The sequence below is a fragment of the Neovison vison genome, chromosome 6 (assembly GCF_020171115.1).
Source record: "Neovison vison isolate M4711 chromosome 6, ASM_NN_V1, whole genome shotgun sequence".
NCBI lineage: Eukaryota > Metazoa > Chordata > Mammalia > Carnivora > Mustelidae > Neogale > Neogale vison.
Genome location: NC_058096.1, coordinates 633,934 through 655,667, shown reverse-complemented (window position 1 = coordinate 655,667; position 21,734 = coordinate 633,934). Strand labels below are relative to the sequence as shown.

Genomic DNA, 21,734 nt, shown 5'->3' with positions numbered 1-21,734 from the left:
ACCCCAAAGATGCAGATGGAGTGACCCAAAGGGGCCCCTGCCCCCAGTGTTCACGGCAGCGACGCCCACGACAGCCGGACTGCGGGAAGAGCCCGGACGTCCGTCGGCAGATGCACGGACGGAGAGGACGGGCTTCGTCGACACAAGGAATGTGACTCGGCCATCAGAAAGGGACACGTCCTGCCCTTGGCCTCGGCGTGGATGGAACTGGGGGGGATTGTGCGGAGCGACGTCAGTCCGTCAGAGAAAGACAATTATACGATCTCACTCGTAGGTGGGATTGAAGAAAGAAACAAACAGCAACGAAGAAAAAGAAAGAAAGAGGCAAACCAAGAAACGCTCTTTCTGTAGAAAACAAGTCGTGGTCCCCAGAAGGTGCAGGGGCGGGGATGGGGCGGGCAGTGCCCCTCCCCAGCAGGGCTGAGGAAGATTCCTCACCTGACGCTGATGTCATGTTAACTACCTGGAATTGAACTAAAAACTGTAAACAATGTTGAAAGACACAAAAGCATTAGCTCTTCGTACCTCTGGGCTCTGAAACAAGATGATGCTTTTCTCATCTTAAGATTTTCCCGTATCTTCTCGTAAGAGGAGAACCACCATTTCTCAAGACACCATCTCCGAGCGCCCGGCAGACACGCATGGTCCCGGCCCCACCGCGGGCAGCTCAGGCCTCCTGTGAGCACAGGCGCCCCCGTCCGCAGGGGCGGGTTACGGCCTGCCGGGCTGCGGACCCCACGGCTTAGCCGGTCACCCATGCCGCTCGGGCTCCGGTGGGTCACAAGTGGGTGCCAGGGCTGGCCGAGCGTGTCCCTGTCCTCAGTGACTCGCAGTGCGCGCTCCTACGTCCCCCAAACCCGCAGCAGCGAGCGGACAGGCTCCCATGGGGCGTGGACCTCCCGGGTCTGAACCCAAAGCCGAAGCCCAGAGCCAAGGCCCCACGCAGGAGCCCAGGTGGGTGAAGTCGGAGGCGGCTGGAGCCCCTCCCCCGGTGCGCGCTCGGAAACCCCGGCGGGAAGGTGCGGGGCAGACACGGGCAGGAATCCTGGAACGATCCCTGAGAAGTGTGATTATTGAAGGATTTCTCAGAAGTTTCTTTATTTTGGTCATTCAACTTGGGTATGTCTTTACGCTACAAAACATTCACGCTGGTGTCGGCCGCTCTGGCTCTTCTGGAAACTTCTGGGGTGGGGTCTGGCCACATCTGGAGCCCACCCCACCGGGTGGGGCCTTCACACCGTCCTCACACTCGGGGCCTCTCTGCATGTGGTGTGCGTGTGTGTGTCCCGCACACACAGCGGCTCGAGCAACACGGGCTGGAACGGTGCGGTCTGCTTCCACAGGTCTTTTCCTGAACTGCGCAGTTCTGCAAATGTGTTTTCCTGATGATTTCAATACTTTACTCGTTCCTCTCGCGGACTTGATTGTAAGAATACAGGACAGGGACACACAACGTACTAAACGTTCCATGATACAGGAGTTGGGGGCCTGAGCCCACAGTGTGTGCCCTTGTGGACTCGCTTTCCCCAAGTGTAACCGAAGTGTCTTTTCCCAGTGTGTGTCGACCGACCTGAGGAGCCGTGTTTACAGGGGCAGCAACTGGGAAATCTGACCGCGCTGTGGGCTCCCAGCAGGAGCCGTCTGGTCCGAGGGGACCGTCCAGCCCGCATGGTCTCCGTCGGGCACCCTACACTTGCTGCGTGGGGAGCCCACCAGCGTCCCCCAGAGCGGGACGAAGCCCGGGCACAGCCGGCGCCGGGTCACAGCGGCCCCAGAGTGAGCGCGGCCGCCGGTGACTCACTCCCCGGGAGACCCCCGCCCACCGCTCCGCCCCAGCCCCAGCCCCTCCTCCGGCCCGCCCTCCGGGGCTAGGACTCCACCGGCTGGAGAGCACAGACGAGTCCTCCTCTCCAGCCCTGCGGTCGTCGGCGGCCCACCCGGACCCCTGCCGTCGCTCGATGGTGACTCCCGGACGGTAACATGAAGCCGGCCCGTGCTCTGCTCCCCCTGCTGCTGCTGCAGGCCTGCTGGGCGGCCGCCCAGGACGTCCCGGGCAACGCCAGGGCCGTGGCCTTCCACGGTGAGTGACTCCCAGCCCCTCGGGCTCTGCTTCTGCGCCCGGACCCGACCCCACCCTTCCCCCAAACGGGAGAGCCGCGGCCGGCGTGGGGGTCGTGAAATTCCCCAGCGTGGCCTGCAGCAGGGTCCGGCCCCTCAAGCTTACCCCTTCGTGGGGTGTCAGGCCAGCCAGGGATGGGGGACGGGGGGCGACACCCTCCGGGCCTGGCCTACTTGCTCTCGGGGCTCCTTCCCTCTGACTCCCCCCCGGGGGGCTCCTTGTCCAGGCGGCGGCGTGCCCTGGGTCCTTTCCATGCCGAGGGGGACAGTGCAGAGCGCAGAGTGGGGCTCCCCGGCCTCCAGCAGTTGAGGGCTGTCCCCCCAGAACCCGCACGGGGGCTCCTCACGGTCACCCAGCCCCCTCGCCGGGCCAGCACCTAGGGGAGGTGGCCTCCTGCGCCCGGGAGGGTGTGGTGGCCTGAGCCTCAGGCCCCTGACCCCTTGCTTGGCCAGACTGCCCTGTGGACCTCTTCTTTGTGCTGGACACCTCCGAGAGCGTGGCCTTGAGGCTGAAGCCCTACGGAGCCCTGGTGGACAAGGTCAAGTCCTTCACCAAGCGCTTCATCGACAACCTGAAAGACAGGTACGGGGGGGCCCGGGCGTCCAGGAGCCTCGTGGGGAGGGTGGTGGTCGGCAGGCGTAGCCCAGCCCCCTTCCCAGAGGACAGCCGGGGTGAACGAGGCCGCTCTGTCACCTTTCTGCGTCCGCAGTGGCTCCAATGGGCCAGAAAAGGGCCGAGTCTGAGAAGGAGCGGACGGCAGGGTGGCACCAGTCCTCCTGGTCAACCGGGGGCCTGGGGACAGCGCTGCCATCGGGGGTCCGGGACCCAGACGTGTCTCCCTGCTCCCCAGCTGAGTGGGTTTCGGGAGCTGGTGGGAGGCTCTGCGGCTCCTCCCTGTGCCCTCCCCACCTCCCGGACACTGACCTCTGCCGGTCAGATGATCAGAGCCTGTGTCCGGACCAACACCCTGGTGTTCTCAAGCCCTGGTCCGAGGGGCCCAGAGGCCCTGCCGGCTTCACTCACTCCCTCCCCCTCACTCAGGGGGTGGGTCCTAGAGCATTGGGTGAGGCTGCAATTAGACACGCCCACGGGGGGGGGGGGGTTCGAGGCCATGGGGGGAGGGTCAAGGTCAGAACCAGGCTCCTCCCCCACTCCCCTGTGCAGGGTCTGGCCCTGTCCCACCTGGTCCCTGTCCACCCTCTGACTCGAGGACCAGGGCCCCCAGCCGCCCACCTACCTTGAGGAGGTTTCAAGGACAGAGGATGGGGGCTGCCCAGTGTGGGACATGTGACCCGAAACCTTGAACTCAGCCAAAATTCCGGGGCTCCTGAGGCCCACCGCCCCCTCCCCAAAGGTGCTTTTGGGCTCGTGACTCAATTTCTGAGGACTCAGTTTCCCCACCTGTGAAATGGGGTCAGCTCTTCCTGCTGCCGACCTGTTAGCCGCACGGTGGGGCCTTGGTCACGCCTGCGGCTGAGCAGGTGGTGGGCACCTGTCCCCAGCCGGGTAAACGCCGGAAGCCTCTGGCGAGGGTGCACAAGGACAGGGAAGGACCGCCACTCAGCATGTCCCACTTAGAGCTGACCTCGAGCTGACCTCGCCCTGCCCTGGCACCCGCCCCTCGCCTGTGGTCCCATCCCTGGAGGGTCCCACAGCTCCCCACCGGGAGGTCAGGGCTAGGGTGGCCCTCCCGCCCCCCTTGCTCCCTCCATGGGTCACGTGGGGTCCCCAGGGCAGGGACCCAGGAAGTGCAGCCTGTGTTTCCCGCCCCTCCCTGTTGGGGTATGACGGAGCTGGGCAGGGTGTCCTCCTGCGAAATGGTGGCCCTGGTGCCCAGGGTCACAGACACACGTGGGCAGCGGGGGAGGGGCCTGGAGGCACCGTGGGGGCGCGGAGCGGGAAGCCGGCCCGCGGGGCCGCACCCTCACTCGACCTGCGGTCTCAGGTACTACCGGTGTGACCGCAACCTGGTGTGGAACGCGGGCGCCCTGCACTACAGCGACGAGGTGGAGATCATCAGCCCCCTCCGGCCCATGCCCAGCGACCGCGACGCCCTCAAGGCCAGAGTGGACGCGGTCAAGTACTTCGGCAAGGGCACCTACACGGACTGCGCCATCAAGAAGGGGCTGGAGGAGCTGCTCGTGGGGTGGGTGTCCTGCGTCCGCACGCAGCTCCCCGTGTCCCTGGCGCGTCCCTGGCGCGTCCCCAGCGCGTCCCTCAGAGGCTGCCCTGCCATCCTGAGGCCGCTGGCGGTCGCCCTGGGAACCGTCCTTGTGCCCAGGGCGCCGTGCTGGTGGCTGCCAAGGGTCCGTCTGCATCCTGCTGCCCGCCTTGAGCTGTCCTGTCTCCTCAACCACTGAAAGCAGAGGGGCCTACAGGACCCAAAGTGCTCCAGCTGCTCCAGCGGTAGCTCGGCCCAGCCACAGCCTCCGCTGCCACAGCCCCCTCTTCAGCCGTCCCCTCCCGTTACCTGTGGTCACAGATCCCCTGCTCAGGGAGCCTGCGGGCAGGCAAGGACCTGGGCCCCTCCCCTGGGGACATGTGCATCTCCCCAGAGTGTGCTAGAGAATCGTCATCCCACAGACCTTTATTTCCGTCCCCCTTTACGGCAGCTCGACGGGCGGGGACAGACTGTCCAGCGTGACGCCAGCCGCCCGCTGAGAGCTGCGTTTGGGTCTGGGTCTCCCTGCAGGGCCGCTGGCCTCCAGCTCCTCCCCTCCAGTCCTGGGGGTCCCAGCGCTGTTCCCGAGGTGAGGACAGCAGGGTCAGCAGGGCTGGAGGGGGCCAAGGCTGTGGGGGCCTTACTGCTGCCCACCCCCTCGCAGGGGCTCCCACCTGAAGGAGAACAAGTACCTGGTCGTGGTCACCGACGGGCACCCCCTGGAGGGCTACAAGGAGCCATGTGGGGGCCTGGAGGATGCCGTGAACGAGGCCAAGCACCTGGGCATCAAAGTCTTCTCCGTGGCCATCACGCCCGACCACCTGGTAGGCGCCCCATCCCCGCGCCCTCTCTGGGCTGGGCACCGGGTGTGGCCTGGGAGGCCCTGAGGTGCAGGCAATGGGCCGCAGAGACGGGGGGCCAGGGTCCCCGCTGTCGCCGGCCTCACCCCGTGTCCACGCCAGGAGCCACGCCTGAGCATCATCGCCACGGACCACACGTACCGCCGGAACTTCACGGCGGCCGACTGGGGGCAGAACAGGGACGCGGAGGAGGTCATCGCCCAGACCATCGACACCATCACGGACATGATCGTGAGCAGCCTCTGCCCTCGCGCCTCCTGGGGGCTGGGAGACCCCGTGGCTCTGAACGCAAATTAACTCCACTTTTCCTCTCACTTTTCAGAAAAACAATGTGGAACAAGTGGTAGGAGCCCCCGCTTCCCTCTCCCCTCCCCCCCCATCCCGTCCCCATCCACCCCTTCCCCATAACCCACTCCCCTCCCCTTCCCCGACTCTGCCCTCCCCTTCCCTCCTCCCCCTCCCTCCTCCCCTCCCCACCCAGGGCCTCACCAGCCCCTTCCTCCATGGGTGCCCCCATCGGGGAGCAGGCGGGTGTCCAGGGCCCCCTGCAGAGCCCCGTTTCCTAATGTGTCCTCTGTCCTTCCTCCGGCAGTGCTGCTCCTTCGAATGCCAGGTGAGTGGGGGGCCCCGACCCCCTCTGGGCTCACCCCGGATGCAAGCGCAGGCTGACCTTTCTCTCTGTCTTCCAGCCGGCCAGAGGGCCTCCTGGGCCACGGGGGGACCCTGGGTACGAGGTGAGTGGCTGCGCCCGTCCCTGGAGGGAGAGAAGAGTGCAGTACCTCGCTGGACAAATGCCCCTGCGGCATGAAAGCCCTGGTGTTAGGGGCGCGGTGTGACCCAGGCAGCTGTCCTAATGCCCCACAGAGCGTCCGCCCACACCAGGTGTAGGGAGAGGGAAGGTGCCCCTCGCTGAGCAGGTGCCCCCACCGTGGGGAGAGAGTCCCTGCACAGGGGACCCTGGGGCTGATGCTGTGGCCGAGGGCTGGTGTGGGGGGCGGGGTCTGACCGGAGGCTCCACTGTTCCCCGAAGCACGTTCCCTGGGCCTCCCTGGGGCGGGCTACTGACGGGAGGGGGTGCCCAAGACCGGGTGTGGCTCGCCCAGGAAGTCCACCTCAGTGGCCAACACATACAGCGTGGCCAGGTGCAGGTTTCTGGCTAGTCCTAAAAATATTAGAGTCCACGGCCACGAAGCGGCGTGAGCACTGCCCCAGGAGCCGAGCCCGGCCACCACCCCAGCCTGGGAGCTCCACATGCAGCAGAAGCGGATGCCGCGGGGAAAGGTCTAGGGGCCAGGCTGGCCAGCGTGGGGCCTGGTGGGTTGCGGGCGGGGGAGGCAGAGCTCCTGACCTCGCAGACCCTGTGGCCAGTCATAGTGATGGGGAAGGAGCCCAAGTGCCCTAAGGACTCTGCAGGTGTACAGACTAGCTCGTTAACCCTTCTCTCGGGAGCAGGTCAGGGTCCTTTCTGCCAGGTGATCGGAGATAAACAGAAATTGTCCCCCAGCCTTGACCTGCTCTGTGTTCCAGGGAGAACGTGGGAAGCCAGGTCTTCCCGGAGAGAAAGGAGAAGCCGGAGACCCCGTGAGTGTTAAGCACTTGACCTTGGGCTGGGGTGCGGAGAAGCCTGAGGAGGGAGGGGAGCTGGGTTCGATGGAAGCTTCTGTCGGACGGCTGGTTCCTGGGCACCATGGTCCTGCGGCCTGACCCTCAGAGCACGCGGCCCCAAGGGCACTGAGGGCAGAGGACGCACGCACAGCCATCCCTCCCCGCTCAATCCGCCCAGACTGCACTCTGGCCCAGCTCTCAGCGGGGCAGGTGGGGGTCAGCCCGAAGCTGTCTCCCCACAGACCACCCCCCTCCTCCTGGGGGCCCGTGACCTCCCCCTCCCCTGCTCCTCCTCCGGGGAGGTGTCCTAGACCTTCCCCTCCCCCGCCACCGCCAGGGCCCTTGACCTTCCCCTCCCCTCCCTGGAGCCTCCCCGAGGAGAACCCCAGGTGTGGGAGGTGGGGCCTTCACATCAGCGCTGCTCTCTGGGGCTCGGGCAGTGACCAGCCCACCCGCTCTCTGGCTGGCCAGGCCTGAGCAGAGTGGGGGGCACGGGAGGCCGGGCGGGGGCTTCCTCTGCCCCCACAGGTGTCTAACAGGCGCCCTCCTCTGCGTCCAGGGAAGGCCCGGGGACCTCGGACCCATCGGCTACCAGGGCATGAAGGTGTGTCTCTGCCTCCTGTCAGAGTGGTCGGCCCTTCCTGGGGCCCAGACACTTCTGGGCTCGTCCCAGGGCACTGGGCCCCAGGACACCAGTGACACCCCCTCTCTCCTCTGTCTGCTCTGTAGGGAGAAAAAGGGAGCCGAGGGGAGAAGGTGAGTGAGGCCTTCAGGGCGTGTCCCTCAGGGCACAGAGCCCCGCCCCTGCGTCCGGAGACTAACACTGCCCAGCGCCGGCGTGTCCAAACCCCCATGAGCTGGTGGGGGGTCTGTCCGGCCCGCTCTCCTCTGCCTCCCTGGGAAGATGCCCCTGGCCAGTTTCCAGGGAACCTGCGTCACATTGGGGGGCCACCGTCCCTTTCTTCTCGTCTCTGCAGGGATCCAGGGGAGCCAAGGGCTACAAGGTGAGTGTGGGGGCAGGGACGTGTCTTCTGCCCTAGGGGGTGCCGCCTGGCCTTTGTGAACCTCGGTCTTTGCACCTTGCAGGGCGAAAAGGGCAAGCGAGGCATCGATGGTGTGGACGGCATGAAGGTGGGCCCACTGGCCGGGAGGGCGGGTCAGTTCTGGCCAAGCGCCAGGCCCCAGTGACCCCACGCCTCCTGGTCAAGTTCAGACCAGCATCGTGGCGGGGCTTTCCTGGGAGGGGCGGGTGGGCCAGAGCGAGAGTCCTGACGGCCCGTCTGCCTTCCTCTTCCAGGGGGAGACGGGGTACCCCGGCCTGCCGGGCTGCAAGGGCTCGCCTGGGTTTGACGTAAGTCGCATTCTGTCGCTGACGTTTCGAGACCCAGTTCTCAGGAGCGAACTGGGCCTCCCCTCGTCTCTGGACGCTCTGAGAAGTCCCGGGGGCCGCCCCGCGTGCAGCCCCAGCGTCCCAGCGTCCGGCGTATGCATGTCCAGCCCGAGGGCTGCTTGTCGAAGGCCGAGGACTGACCCCTCCAATTTCTCACCAGGGCGCTCAAGGACCCCCGGGGCCCAAGGGTGACCCGGGTGCCTTCGGACGGAAAGGAGAGAAGGTGAGCGACACGGGCCGGGCAACCCCGCCTCCTCAGAAGCCCTCCCCGGGGCAGGCAGCGGGTGGGGTGGAGAGGGCCCCCCCCCGTGTCGCGGAGCTCAGACGGGGGCCCCCGTCCGCACGGCGTGGAGCCCGTCCGCTCACGGTGAAGTCCCGGTTGGGGGGTAAGCAGGACGGGGTGGCCGCGAGCAGGCGGAACGGCGGAGGGTGAGGACGCGAGTTCTGAGCCCGACCTGGAGCGCCGCGTCTGTCGCTGGTCTCTTCGGGCGACCGGAGCGCTAGGAGGGAGGGCGGGCAAGGGGCCTGGCTCCGAGGCGTCGCGGCCTGGGCCGGTTCTCAGCATCTGGCCAACGGCTGTGGGGCCCCAGACTGACTTTCCGAGGCGCTCGCGGCTCTGCGTCGGGCTTGACCCCCCGACAGGCGCCGCAGAGAGGGAGGGCGGCCTGAAGTCTGGTTGAGGAGGCCGGAGGCAGGGTCCTCGCCCGCTGACCTTTCGGATCTTTCCAGGGTGCCCCTGGAGCTGACGGGGAGCCCGGGAGGCCAGGGAACACGGGTCCCCCCGGAGACGAGGTGAGCGCTCAGGGAGGGGCAGGGGGGCCGCCGGGAGCAGCGGCAGCCGCAGCCCTGGGCCCCAGTGCGAGGTCAGAGGCCGACGGTTCCATACTTGTTCCCCTCAGGGCGAGCCGGGTTTGCCGGGTCTCCCAGGAGAGAAGGGAGAGGCCGGGGACGAGGTGAGCACCCACGTTCCGTCTCCTGCCCCCAGCTGCCCCCAAAGCAGTTTCCAGCCTCGACTGACTGATCTTGTTTGCTCCCCTTAATCCCAGGGAAACCCGGGACCGGACGGTGCCCCCGGCGAGAGGGTGAGTGGGGCGGGGCGGCGTCTGGGCCCTGGGTCTCGCCATGAAGAGGCCAGTGTAGCTCAGAGGCCCCCAACTCCTATCTGAGCTCAGGGGGGCCTCAGTCTCTGAAAGGGTGGGGGGTCCTGCTGGGGGGTCAGCCCACGCCCGGGCCTCGAACCCCTACCCCCGACGCCTGTCTGAGCTGAGCCATAGCTTCCCTCTGCTTCTCTCCACACAGGGAGGCCCTGGGGAAAGAGGACCACGGGGGACCCCCGGTGTGCGGGGTCCCCGGGGAGACCCGGTGAGTCATTGTTCATCAGGCTGAGGAGGGGCCAGAGCCTGAGGTCCGGGGGATCAGGCCGTCCCCTCACAGGACATGGGCCACCAGGCCCCTTTGTGCTCCAGGTTTCAGGCGACCCACACCCTCACCTGCTGTTTTCCCAAAGGCCATCACCCTGGTTCACGAGGGGCGGCAGCTCCTGTGCTCAGCCCCCAGCCCGGGACACCCAGACCCGACCCCCAAACCTGACCCCCAGCCCGGGCCCCCAGCCCAGACCCCAGCCTGGACCCCCAGCCCGGACCCCCAACCCCAACCCCTGGCCCCAGATGTCTCCAGGGGCCTGCGGGAGGCCAGGAGGAGGGTGTGGGTCCAGATGAGGAGAGCAAAGTGCAGGAGAGCCGAGGAGAAGCGCGGGGTTCCCTCCTGTCCCCTCCTCACCAGGACCAGCACGTCCGGGGGAACCACACTCACACAGTCACACACACAATCGTGCACACACTTGCGCACACACACGCACACACACACAATCGCACACGCACAACCACGCACACAGGCTCTCTCACGTGCCCGAACCACGCACACACGCCTGCACGCGCACAATCGCACCGGGACACACAGCACTTTGCCCCGGAGCGCAGCACCTGTCGGGCTGTTCACGACGCGGCTCGCCTGTCCCTGAGGTCGCTGCTCCGCCTGGCCCGCGGCACGATCTACTGGCCTCCCCTCCCCCATCACACACGTGATTTTCCAAACACTTGCCGCTGTCCCAGCAGCTGCGTAAAGGCTGCTCGGGCCCTGGAATGACCCCTCCTGCACCCGGAAGAGATGGAGACTTAGGAACGTGGACCTCGTGGTCCCCAAGGCCCGGCCGCCTTGCGTCGCTGCTGCCCGCACCCCCTGCCTCCTTCCGGAGCTTTCTCTGGCCCCGTGGTTCAGTGGAAGGTTTTGCAGTGCCGCGGGGCAGCCCGCACCGGCCTGGTTAGAGGAGGGGGTGACAGGCGCCACCCCAACATTCTGGACCCGGGGAAGGGACGATGTCTTCCACACGTGGGGTGTGGACCAGGCCTTGTTGCTGCCGCTGCCGGGGGCAGGCCCCGGGGTCCCTCCTGCTGTGACCACCCAGGCAAAGCTGCTCCTCCAAGGGCACCTGTCCCCCTGTCCCGATGGGGACGGGGCTCAGCCCGAGGCCAAGGTCACTGGAAGAGAGACGTGCCTTCTGCCCTGTCCCGGCTCCTCAGAGTCACCGTCAGAGTCCCGCGGCCCCCGGCACGGGGCTTGGGGCAGGACTTCAGGGGGAGCACGGCCCCTCCCCTGCTGAGATGAGATCGGGAAATGGGAGCACAGGCCAGGCTGCACCCCAGGGAGCACCCCAGCAGCTCTGGTCCCTGGGCCAGTCCAGAAGCTGCCTGGAGAAGGGGCCGATGTCAGGGGCACCTCCATGCCTCAGCAGGAGCGCTGGCCCTCACCCCACAGCCTCCTAGGAGTCTCCGGGTGGCCTTGCACACACCCGGCCTTCCCCCCTTGGCCTGCTGACTTCCTGGGAGGAGGGGCACGGCCAGGCCCCTGTGGGGAGGGGCACGTCCCCGCTTCCCGGCACACTTCTCAGGGAGCTGGGGGCAAGCTGGCCAGCTGGCCTTGCCCACTGCCGCCCAGGCAGCTTGGCCTCTCCTGGCCTCCACACTCACCGACTCATCCCTCCCCAGGGCGAAGCTGGACCCCAAGGAGACCAGGGACGAGAAGGCCCCGTCGGCACCCCGGGAGACCCGGTAGGGAGCTGTCTGGGGGCGGGCGGGCCGTGCCAGCAGGCCAGCAGGAAGGCTGACGGCAGCTCCTGGATTTAAGGGAGGGCTCTCTCCCCTTCGGACTGGGGGGCTTCCTGCAGGGGCTGCCCAGGGTCAGCAGCCACCTGGGGGGAGGGGCAGCCTGAGCGGCCAAGTCCCCTGGCCTACAGACTCTGTGTTCAGAGGGAGACAGCCAGAGGCTGCCCCTGTCACCTGGCCGGCATCTGCCAGGACCAGAGCTGAGTGAGCGGACCCCTGGCCAGAGCTCTGCCCTCTGTCCTGGCCCAGCTGGCTCTGGAGGAAGGCAGCAGGGGACCCCGGGACCTCTGGGGACAGCCTCTGGAGACCATGTCTGAGCCCCCAGGAGGCACTGGGGGCAAGAGGCTTGGTCTGCGTGTGGAATCTGGGTGTGAGACCCTCGCTGGAGCCAGACTGGGGGTGTCCGAGCAGGTCTTGCATGGGACACCTTCCAGAGGCCGTGCTGCGGCAGGAGAGGGGAGGGGAGGCCTGGAGGCCATGCGGTTCCGGGTGCCTGAGCCCCGAAACCCCCAACAGGAGTTGCTCGAGGCTCTCCTGCCGCCCAGGCCAGGGCCCCAGGGTGACTACCCCCCAAGAGAGCTCAGGAAGGGGCCGGATGGGATGTGTCCTCCCTGCATCAGTCGGGCAACCCCCTTGTTTGACCCAGACCCTCTCGGCCTGCTCTGATGGGGGCCACTCGCCAGGCATCCCCAGCCTCCTCTGCCACCTGGCCTGCAGGGAGGGGTCTCCAGGCGGACAGAAAGGAATGGCCTCTGAGCTGGGATGGGGACCTCCTAGTGGGCAGGAGAAGGGGATGGCCCCCCTGCTGGGTGGAGAGCTCCCAACGGGGCGGCAGAGGAGAGGGGGCCGCCCTCAGAGGGCACAGGCCTCGGGCTCTGCTGGGATTTGGCTTGTGGCTTCAAGTCTTTTTGGTGGCTTTTCTTATGGAGAGAAATTTGGAATTGGGATTTTAACAAAAAAGGAATTTAAAACACAAGAAAGAAGAAGCCATAATAGGGCTGCCAAGGGTCAAGATGGGATCTTAAAAATGCACCTGGGTCCATTCCAGTGCGGGCTGTGGGAGGCGCGGACCACGTCCAGACCAGCTCGGTGGGAGACTTTCCTCCCGCGTAATTACAAGTTGGGCTCCTGGGAGCCAGCGGTTCTCCGGCTGTGGCCGTGCATGATCGTGGGCCCTGCAGCCGCCGGCTGTGTCTGCTTCTCCCCGTTCCGGGCAGTAAGGGCAGAGGATGTCTCTCAGATAAAATAGGTGTCGAAGTTCTGTGGCTTCCCTCCCTCCCTCCAACCATCTTGAAATACTTCCAAGGCTACACCCAGAACATGAGCTCTTCACAGCATCATTTCTCGGCCAGATGACACAGGTGCCCGAGAGGGGACGCGCGTACTTCCCAGATAACTCGACTGTAGCTAGCCGCAGCGCGCGTTCCCCCAAGAGCGTGACGCAGGCACCGCGTTCACACCTTTGCCGACAGGAGAGATCATCGAACTTCATCCGTGTGCTTTCGCTCTTCAGGAGAAAGCCGTGTGCCCTCGTGGTGTGCGCGGAGTTTGTGCGGAGGCTGAGCGTGGTCTCGGGTCTCGGGCCGCGTCCCTCCTTCCGCTTCTCCCTTCAGCTGTTCGTTTCCCATCGAGTCTGTCTTTCCGCGAGGTGTGCAGGAGGCCCGAACCCACGGTGCAGACATTTTTCCAAGTTTGCCGTCTGCCCGTGGCCGCCCTGGGGACTTGTCGAGCAGGATGTCCTGCTCGTTTACAAGATTCCGAGTACATTCCCCTCTTTTGTTGCATTCTTCTTGCTTCCTTTTGTTTCACTTGGAGGCTCTACCGGGGCTAGAAGTGAGGCGGGCTTGAGCTGCTGAGCTCTTCTGTGACTGCTGAGCCTCTGCTCACAGCATCGCGAACGGCAGGAGCGACTTTTCCTGGTGATAGAGGACTCGAGCGTCAGGTTTTAGCTTCTCTTCTCTGGGTCTCCCCGGAATCCCTGTGCCTGCTGTCCTCCCCCGCCCCCCCATGACACCAGCTGTCCCAGGAGGGGCTGCTCCCGCCGACCGCCACATCCTCAGGCTCCCGCGCCTTCCCCACGCGCCGGCTCCCCAGCGGTGATTCGGCCGCCAGGACAAGCTGGCGACCATCCCTCCGCCCCGTGATCTGGTCCTTTCCTGGCAGCACAATTCAGGAAGTTGTTCAAGACACTAACGGCATAAAACACTGCGAGGCAGAGCTGTCACTGGGCTTTACTCTTGGGTTTCCAGTTTCCAGGGCCACTGTCAGTGTCAAAACCGGACACTACCGAAGGCTGCCGGGGATGAGGGACCCCTGGCCTCGCTGGAAGGAGCCCTGTGTCCCTCCAGCCCGTGGTCCAGCTGGGGAGGGTCTGCATCTGACCTCCGGCCGGGCCGCTAGTTCCTCCGCGGGGGGGTGGGCGTGTAGGCAGCTTGGGGATCAGGTTTCTCCATGCTGGTCACTCAACTTCCCAGCCTCGGCACTGTTTCCGCCTCCGGGGCTCTCCGTTCCTCCGAACCCCGTCGTAGCCTCACCCCTGCAGACCCTCAGGGCAGTTGGCTTCCGCACCACGGGGTCGGGGAGGAAGTTTCTGGGAAATGGGTTTTCGCAAATGCCAAGAAGCCGCAGTGGAACCATCCAGAAACTGGAGGAAGGGTCAGTGTCCTATCCTCGCCTCTTCCCTTGTCTGGTGCCTGCCGTGGGGACCGGCACCGCCCACCAGGAGCCGCAGGGCCCTCGGGCCGTGTTCCCGGAGGCGCCTTCCTCCCTCCACCCCGATGCTGCTGAGGCAGCTGCGGAAACTGTCCCTGTGTCCTGGGGCCTGGGACGCACCTCCACTGCCCTGGCTGAGGGCACAGAGGGCCTCTGTTTCCCATCGTCCCCCCCCCCCCCCGCCCCCTGTCATGTCCCCAGGCCACCCCGCCCCGGGAACCAGAGTCGGCCCCATTGTCAGGTCCCGGAGCCACTCCCCAGGAACTGAGTCGGGGGCTGCGGGTCCCCGTGGCTGGCAAGCCCAGTCCCAGGTTGCGTGTGAGGCCAGGGCCTGAGGCCCGGCGCCAGAGCCCAGGCCGGAGCTGGACTCCCCTGTGGTCGCGGCGGGAGAGCCGGACGGTGGCACCTCTGGGTGCCCGCTGGTTACTGGGACAGGCCAGATAACCAGGGGCTGTGGGAGAACCGAGCCAAGAAGGCTCATTGGGAGGCACCTGCCCGAGGACGGGGCAGGCGGACAGGCCTCAGTCCAGGGTGCTGGCCGCGGGGTCCTGAGTGGCCAGGAAGCTCCATGCGTGGTGTCCGCTCAGCCCTTCTTCGAGCCTGGCCGGGGATGTCCCTAAACGCTTGGGACATGAGACTCTGGACCCAGAAAGGCAGGCAGCTGGCCTCCAGGTGTAGACCAGGCTGAGCCGCCCGCGGGGGTCTGGGTGGGCGGCCGGTGTGGGGCCGAGAGGGTACAACAGGCGTGTTTCCCTCTGCAGGGCGAGGCTGGTCCCGCTGGACCGAAAGGTTACCGAGGTGACGAGGGGCCCCCAGGGCCCGAGGTGAGTGCCCCCCCACCCGGCCTAGGCGCACACAGATGCTTTAGTGCATTTCGTGGTATCTGTGTCGTTCAGGAAACTTGGAAAATGCAGAAGGAAAAAAAACAGAATTTAAATCTAAAATATGATCCCCCAGACATAAATAATAACAATCTAGCTTAGTTCTTTCCAACTTAATTTTCTTATTTGCACATTACACCTTATAAATTTGGCTTCACAAAGTATTTTTAAAAATTTTTTTCATTATGAACATTTTCTAAAACCTTTTATGGTTTTGAAACCTTGTTGGACGTGTGCTTCCACACACACACACACACACACACACACCCAGGCAGTGTCCCTCTGCTTCCTGGAGCTCTGTCTGGAACTTGCAGCCCAGAGGGAAGGGGACTGTGGCATCCCGGGGACAACCCGGGTGGGTCACTAGGCGGAGGTCCGGCCCCCGCGGAGCCGGGTACCCCATGGAGCGCCGCGGACTCATCACGGCTAGGCCGATGGGTGGAAACATGCTCCTTTATCTGCGTCCCCCGTCCCCTGCCTCAGAGACCTGCGGGGCCTCTGCGTCTGCGTCTGCGCTGCTCACTCACTTTTCCCAAACGTCCTCCTGCCCTCCTTAGGGTTCCAGAGGAGCTCCAGGGCCCGCAGGACCGCCTGGAGACCCTGGGCTGATGGGTGAGAGGGTGAGTGGCGGTGCCAAGGCCCCGGGGCCTGGTGGGGCCTCTGCCGGGGCGAGTTTCCCTGTGGGATCCGAGAGTCCCAGCAGCAGGGTCTGGGGAGGCTCTCCACGGGCCACGGTCCGCTCTCGGCCGCTGTGGTCCCTGGGTCACCATGGGCATGGGCCCTCCCGCTCCACTCCGGGGACACACAGGCCGGTCCCACGCAGGGGGTGTCTCCTGGGCTGGTGAAGCCCCTCGGGCACCCCCTGGAGCCTGGGCGATTCCCAGGGGCAGACGTGGTCTCTCCTCCGCAGGGGGAAGATGGCCCTCCCGGAAACGGCACCGAGGGCTTCCCGGGCTTCCCTGTGAGTAGCCCCCCTGCCTGCCCCATCGTCCCCTTTGGGTCAGCTGGGGTGGGCCCAGGACCACGGGTGGGACGAGGAAGGGGTGGTGGGGGTGATCCATGGGGCGCCCCTCCCCCAGCCAGGCCGGAGCCTGGTGTGACTGGCTTGTCTTTCCCCGCAGGGCTATCCAGGCAGCAGGGGTCCCCCTGGGATCAACGTGAGTACACGCCCACCATCGTGCTGCCGGTGCGGTCACACGCACACGCGTGCGACACACCTGCATCCTCGCCCAGGCCCCTCCCACACGTGTCTCAGTCTGTGCCCCTGCCTGGCCTCCCCTCTGGGCTCCCGCAGACTGACCCGCAAACCTCGGGGCGTCCTCGGGCCCACCCTTGGCCTCGGTGGCTCTGCATGTGGGACACGGTGTCTCCTTTATCTTTTCCTTTCCAAACTTCTGCTGCTCAAAAAGGAAGTGCAGTGACTCACGGTTCCTAGAGCTGATGGGAAGCAGAGCTCTGGTGGCATAGAGGGACCGCTGGGTGCCGGTCCTGGGGGACAGCTGCCCGGCCCGCGGGCTGCGCCTCAGAAGGGATGTGTCTCTGGTCACCACCCACCCCAGGGGCCTGCTTCCCCAAGGGGAACCCACTCCAACCCTGGGCCGGGGTCCCAGCCACACACACATGCTCTCTCCCCGGGACTCCACCCCACTTACCGTGTGCTCCCCTGTCCCCTGCAGGGCACAAAAGGCTACCCAGGCCTCAAGGGGGATGAGGGAGAAGCCGGAGACCCTGGAGAGGACGTGAGTGCAGAGCCCAGCAGGGATGCCGGGAAATCACCTGGAGGGGCTGCTGCTGCTGGGGGGTGTGCAGAGAGGTGGCCATGTGCCGTCTGGGCCGCTAAGGCTCTGCGCGGGGGGTTGGGGGAAGGCACCCAACGCAGGGGCCGTGGACGGACCGGCAGCAGATGGTCCGGCGGTGGTGGTTGTCGGTGGTGACAGGGGCCCGTTCCCTTCCAGAACAACGACATCTCACCCCCGGGTGTCAAAGGAGCAAAGGGGTACCGGGGCCCCGAAGGCCCCCAGGTGAGTGGGCGTGGCCAGCCAGGGCAGGGCACCCTGGGATCCTGAGGCTGCGGGGGAGTCGGAGCAGGAACCTGGGAAGTGGGTCTCTGGGAGAGGCTGGCCCTTTGACAGGAGGGGAGGGAACAGGCCGAGTCGAGGTTTGTGGGGGCTTTGGAAAAGGGGGAGCAGCTGGTCACCGCTAAGGTATGAAGAGAGCACGGCAGAGCCCTGGGCGGGTGCCTAAGGGGTGGGGCACAGCCAGACTGTAAGGAACTCTTCAACCCATGGCGAGTGCCGGGGACCCAAACGCAGGGCCATACCCAGCCCACCCGCGCCCCCGGCGGTCAGAGAACACGGGGCAGTCAGGGGCTGTCCCGCAGCCCTGAGTGTACAGAGGCTCTGCGGCTCCTACGGGGAGGTGGGGTCAGCCTGAGGGCTGGGCGGCGAGCGGTCGGCCCTCAGGGTCCTGCTCAGACCTGCAGTTCAGGGAGCCACGCACCCTTACCACCTTCCTCCGCTCCTTCCTCTGACAGGGGCCCCCAGGACACACGGGACCACCGGGGCCAGATGTAAGTGGGTATCCATGAACGTCCTTGGGGGGCTGGCCGCTCTGGCCATGGATCCCACGGGGTGGGACACCACGATCCTTGTGGAGGGACATGGGGTGTCCATGGAGCAGTGACCGCGTCAGGCGCCCCTGCCCTGGGTGTCCGACACCCGGCGCGTGAACCCCACCGTGGTACCAGGGCAAGGCGACCAGCGGCCCGTTCAGCCCCGTTCAGCCCCTGGTGCGTGTCTCTCCCCGCAGGAATGCGAGATCTTGGACATCATCATGAAAATGTGCTGTGAGTAGCCCTTGTCTTTGGAGAAGTGTCTTAGTTGGAAAGAATTGGGTCCTGCCAGCCCCAGCGCCTCCCTCTGGAACTCATGGGCCGGGTCGGGGGGATCCTTTAAACCATGGCTGGAGGCCGAGTTGGGGGGCAGGAGTGTGTCCCCCTCACAAGGAAGTCCCTGGGGGTGGTGGGGGCACCAGGCAGGGCAGCTTGCCCGGCTAGGACGTGCAGGTGGGCAGGGTCTCCACGGGGCATAACGCTTTCTTTCTCCTCTTTCCCCAGCTTGCTGTGGTGAGTCGTGAGCACGGTTCTCCGGGGTCCCCTGAGGGTGGTGGGTTAGGCCCCTCCTCCTGGTTTACCTGGGAGGGCAGCAGCCGGCCCTCACGCCCCACCAGGGCACCGTGGCCTTGGGGCGCAGCCCGGCCCCCTCCTCGTCCCAGGAACCTGCACGGCCAGCCACGGACGTGGGCGAGCCAGAAGCCCTAGGGTTCCGGCTCCAGTGGGGGTGGCCGTGCTGCGTGGGGCCCCGGGAGGCCCCCAGGCTGACCCTGTCCTTGCCCGCAGAGTGCAAGTGCGGCCCCATCGATATCCTCTTCGTGCTGGACAGCTCGGAGAGCATCGGCCTCCAGAACTTCGAGATCGCCAAGGACTTCATCATCAAGGTCCTGGACCGGCTGAGCAGGGACGAGCTGGTCAAGGTGAGGCAGAGCCGCTCCCGGGAGCAGCCACTGAGGACCCCGGGCGGGAGGGGGCCGGGCCCGGGGGCTGCGTTTGCCCACCCCCTGGAGCGTGAGAGCCGGGGCCGATGCGGGGTGGAGGGGGCTGCGGGGAGCCCCGCGTCCAGCCCTGACCGGGGCGTGGGACGCTTGCAGTTCGAGCTCAACCAGTCGCAAGCGGGCGTGGTGCAGTACAGCCACAACCGGATGCAGGAGCACGTGGACCTGCGGAGCCCCGGCATCGGGAACTTCCAGGAGCTCAAGGAGTGAGTGCCGTGCGCCCGGCCGCCCGCGTGCCTGTGGTCCCCGAGGGTGCCCGCCCCGAGCCCCGCCCACGCTGACCCTGAGCGCCCGCCCCACAGAGCCATCAAGAAGCTGCGGTGGCTGGCCGGGGGCACGTTCACGGGGGAGGCCCTGCAGTACACCCGGAACCAGCTGCTGCCATCCACGACCAACAGCCGGATCGCGCTCGTCATCACGGACGGACGCTCGGACACCCAGAGGGACACCACCCCGCTCAGCGTGCTCTGTGGCCCCGACATCCAGGTGGGGCCGCCTCCGCGCCCCCGCGTACCCCTGCCCCGCGCCCCCGCGCCCCCGCGCCCCTGCTCCCTTGGAAGGCCGCCGTCCCCACCGGGGCCGTGGCCACACCATCCCTCCCTTGCAGGTGGTCTCCGTGGGCATCAAGGACATGTTCGGCCACGTCGCAGGCTCCGACCAGCTCAACGTCATCTCCTGCCAAGGCCTGGCACCCCAGGGCCGGCCGGGCATTTCGCTGGTCAAAGAGAACTACGCAGAGCTGCTGGACGACAGCTTCCTGAAGAACATCACCACCCAGATCTGTACAGGTGGGCTCGGCGCGGGGACCCTCCCCCGCGGCTGTGCTGGGAGGTGGTTGGGGCCACCGTGACCTCCTGCCGCAGGAGCCGGTCAGCCCCGGCCGGTAGTAGGGGACCTCCCCACCAGCGGCCCCAAGCTCTTGCTGGAGGAGGCCGTGGCCCCATGTCGGCAGGGGGTCCCCCTGTGCTTCCGCTGTTTGTCCGCGGAGCGCTCACACTCCCTGCGGCCCGGCCACACACTCGTGCGCTGGGCGCCCTTGCGGCCGAGACCACTCCCCGGCCCCCAGCTCAGAACATGTCCTTGTAGTCTCTTTCTGGCGACAGAGCGGGGCCCGTGGTGCGGGCAGTGGGCTGACGGCCAGAGAGAGCCGCTGGGGTCCGACTGGCCTGCGTGGTCGGCCCCGGGTCAGCGTTGCCCACAGTGCGGCCCGGGCTCTGACCCGCCGGCCATACTTGCCCTCACTGAGCTTCCGTTTCCCCATCGGGAGGGACCCACTCGGGGTCGGCGGGAGGACCACACAATCATACCTTAGGCTGACCCTTGCGTAGGGGGCGTCCCCCTCCTGGTGGGGCCCACGGGCCAAGGAGGTGCGAGCCAGGCGTCCGGGAGGGCCACCCGTGCGCCTGCCCCGCGGGGGCTCTGCTGTCCTACCGGCGGGCTGCGGAGAGGACAGCTGTCCGTGAGGTCACAGCTTCATGTTGGGTTTTCCTATTTTACAGACAAGAAGTGTCCGAACTACACCTGCCCGAGTGCGTAGCTGGGGTGTGCGGGGGGGGGGGGGGCCCGGAGGAGGGCGGGGGGCCGCGCCCTAACCCGCGCCCATCCCGCAGTCACGTTCTCCTCCCCGGCCGACATCACCATCCTGCTGGACGGCTCGGCCAGCGTGGGCAGCCACAACTTCGACACCACCAAGCGCTTCGCCAAGCGGCTGGCCGAGCGCTTCCTGACGGCGGGCCGGACCGACCCGTCCCACGACGTGCGCGTGGCCGTGGCGCAGTACAGCGGCCCCGGGCAGCAGCGGCCCGGCCGCGGGGCCCTGCAGTTCCTGCAGAACTACACCGTGCTGGCCAGCACCGTGGACGCCATGAGCTTCTTCAATGACGCCACCGACGTCAACGACGCCCTGGGCTTCGTGACGCGCTTCTACCGCGAGGCCTCGTCACGCGAGGCCAAGAAGAGGCTGCTGCTCTTCTCCGACGGCAACTCGCAGGGGGCCACGGCGGCCGCCATCGAGAAGGCAGTGCAGGAGGCCCAGCGGGCGGACATCGAGATCTTCGTGGTGGTGGTGGGCCGCCAGGTGAACGAGCCGCACATCCGCGTCCTGGTCACGGGCAAGACGGCCGAGTACGACGTGGCCTTCGGCGAGCGCCACCTGTTCCGTGTGCCCAGCTACCAGGCCCTGCTGCGTGGCGTCTTCTACCAGACGGTGTCCAGAAAGGTGGCGCAGGGCTAGCGCCGGGCGCCCCCCACGGGAACGGCAGTGAGGCCCCCGCGGTCCACACCAGCCCGACAGCTACGTTTCCAGAAAGGACGGGCTTGGAAAGGCCGTGTGTTTGACCCACCCCTCTGGCCCCGGGACGCGCCAGCCCGGGCCATCCCCTCCGTGGTCACATCCCCCGACCTCTGCAGGCTCTGAACCCCCGCAGCCGCTGCCTTTCCTGGGGGGTCGCCTGAGCCCTGCCTCATCTTTCTCACAACCCCCCCTTCTCTAGTCAGCATTCCGCCACGCACTGGGGTCTCCTAGTGAAGTCGCGGGAGACCGGGGACCCTTCGTTTTTGGAAAGCCCGGGTGGAGGTTTCTCCCGCTTCACCCCTGCTGAGTCGCCTCCTCCCTGCTCAGGGCTCAGGCCTCGGTTCCGCCTCCTTGGGCCGTGGAGCTCGGGTGAGCGGATGAACTCGGGCCAGCATCTCCAGCAAACAGCAGAAAATGCTGGCTCCTCGACCCTGTGTCCCCGAGAACCCTGAAAACAAAGGTGCTAACCCATGTAACCCCCTCCCCATCTACTCGGAGGCCTTGGCCCCGAGGCTGGCCGGGGGCACAAGGTGATGTGTTTTCTGTTTTCTTTTAAAAAAAAACAAAAGAAAACAAAACAAAACAAAGGACAACCCAAAGCTCTTTTCCCTGAGGGAGTGATTGGTCCTACATTTTACTGAAGACCCTCTTTATATGTTAGTTTTATTTTTACTCCTTCCTGTGTTTTTGCTCACTGCATCCGCGTCCGTGACTTTTCCGATTAAAGGTTTTCACTCCTCTGCCCGTGGTCATCTTTGTGAGGAGTTACAATCCCCCCAGGCTGACACGTCCCTCTCCAGCAGGAGGGAACGTGGACACCGCTGGGGTCAGGTGCGGGTGTGCGGACAAGCAGATTCAGCCCGGGGACTGGCCAACAGCCCCCTCCAGGTGCGGGGAGCCGGGGAAGGAGCATCTAGGCAGGGGGAGGCGGGAGGATGGGCCC

At 66.1% G+C, this 21,734-nt stretch overlaps 1 protein-coding gene across 1 annotated transcript; it reads left to right on the top strand.

The window, feature by feature from the left end:
* The first annotated feature begins 1,892 nt into the window (after positions 1-1,892).
* On the top strand, positions 1,893-21,531 carry COL6A1 (collagen type VI alpha 1 chain). Its single transcript, XM_044250767.1, has 35 exons — positions 1,893-2,080; positions 2,572-2,701; positions 4,065-4,265; positions 4,945-5,104; positions 5,243-5,371; positions 5,463-5,483; positions 5,733-5,753; positions 5,830-5,874; positions 6,668-6,721; positions 7,305-7,349; positions 7,475-7,501; positions 7,723-7,749; positions 7,832-7,876; positions 8,043-8,096; positions 8,296-8,358; positions 8,865-8,927; positions 9,035-9,088; positions 9,182-9,217; positions 9,435-9,497; positions 11,180-11,242; positions 14,770-14,832; positions 15,447-15,509; positions 15,800-15,850; positions 16,011-16,046; positions 16,566-16,628; positions 16,845-16,910; positions 17,423-17,458; positions 17,698-17,734; positions 18,005-18,013; positions 18,287-18,420; positions 18,595-18,704; positions 18,801-18,984; positions 19,106-19,286; positions 19,998-20,027; positions 20,109-21,531. The coding sequence occupies exons 1-35, from the start codon at positions 1,981-1,983 to the stop codon at positions 20,729-20,731; spliced, it is 3,087 nt and encodes a 1,028-aa protein (XP_044106702.1). The 5' UTR covers positions 1,893-1,980; the 3' UTR covers positions 20,732-21,531.
* Positions 21,532-21,734: the final 203 nt, after the last annotated feature.

What these genes read in the sequence shown, in the direction of transcription:
- COL6A1 (XM_044250767.1), top strand. Translation starts at nt 1,981, where the DNA reads ATGAAGCCGGCCCGTGCTCTGCTCCCCCTGCTGCTGCTGCAGGCCTGC. An exon ending in AAAACAATGTGGAACAAGTG is followed by an intron (nt 5,484 to 5,732) that starts GTAGGAGCCCCC and finishes TTCCTCCGGCAG; the next exon opens with TGCTGCTCCTTCGAATGCCA. An exon ending in GGGGCCCCGAAGGCCCCCAG is followed by an intron (nt 16,911 to 17,422) that starts GTGAGTGGGCGT and finishes TTCCTCTGACAG; the next exon opens with GGGCCCCCAGGACACACGGG.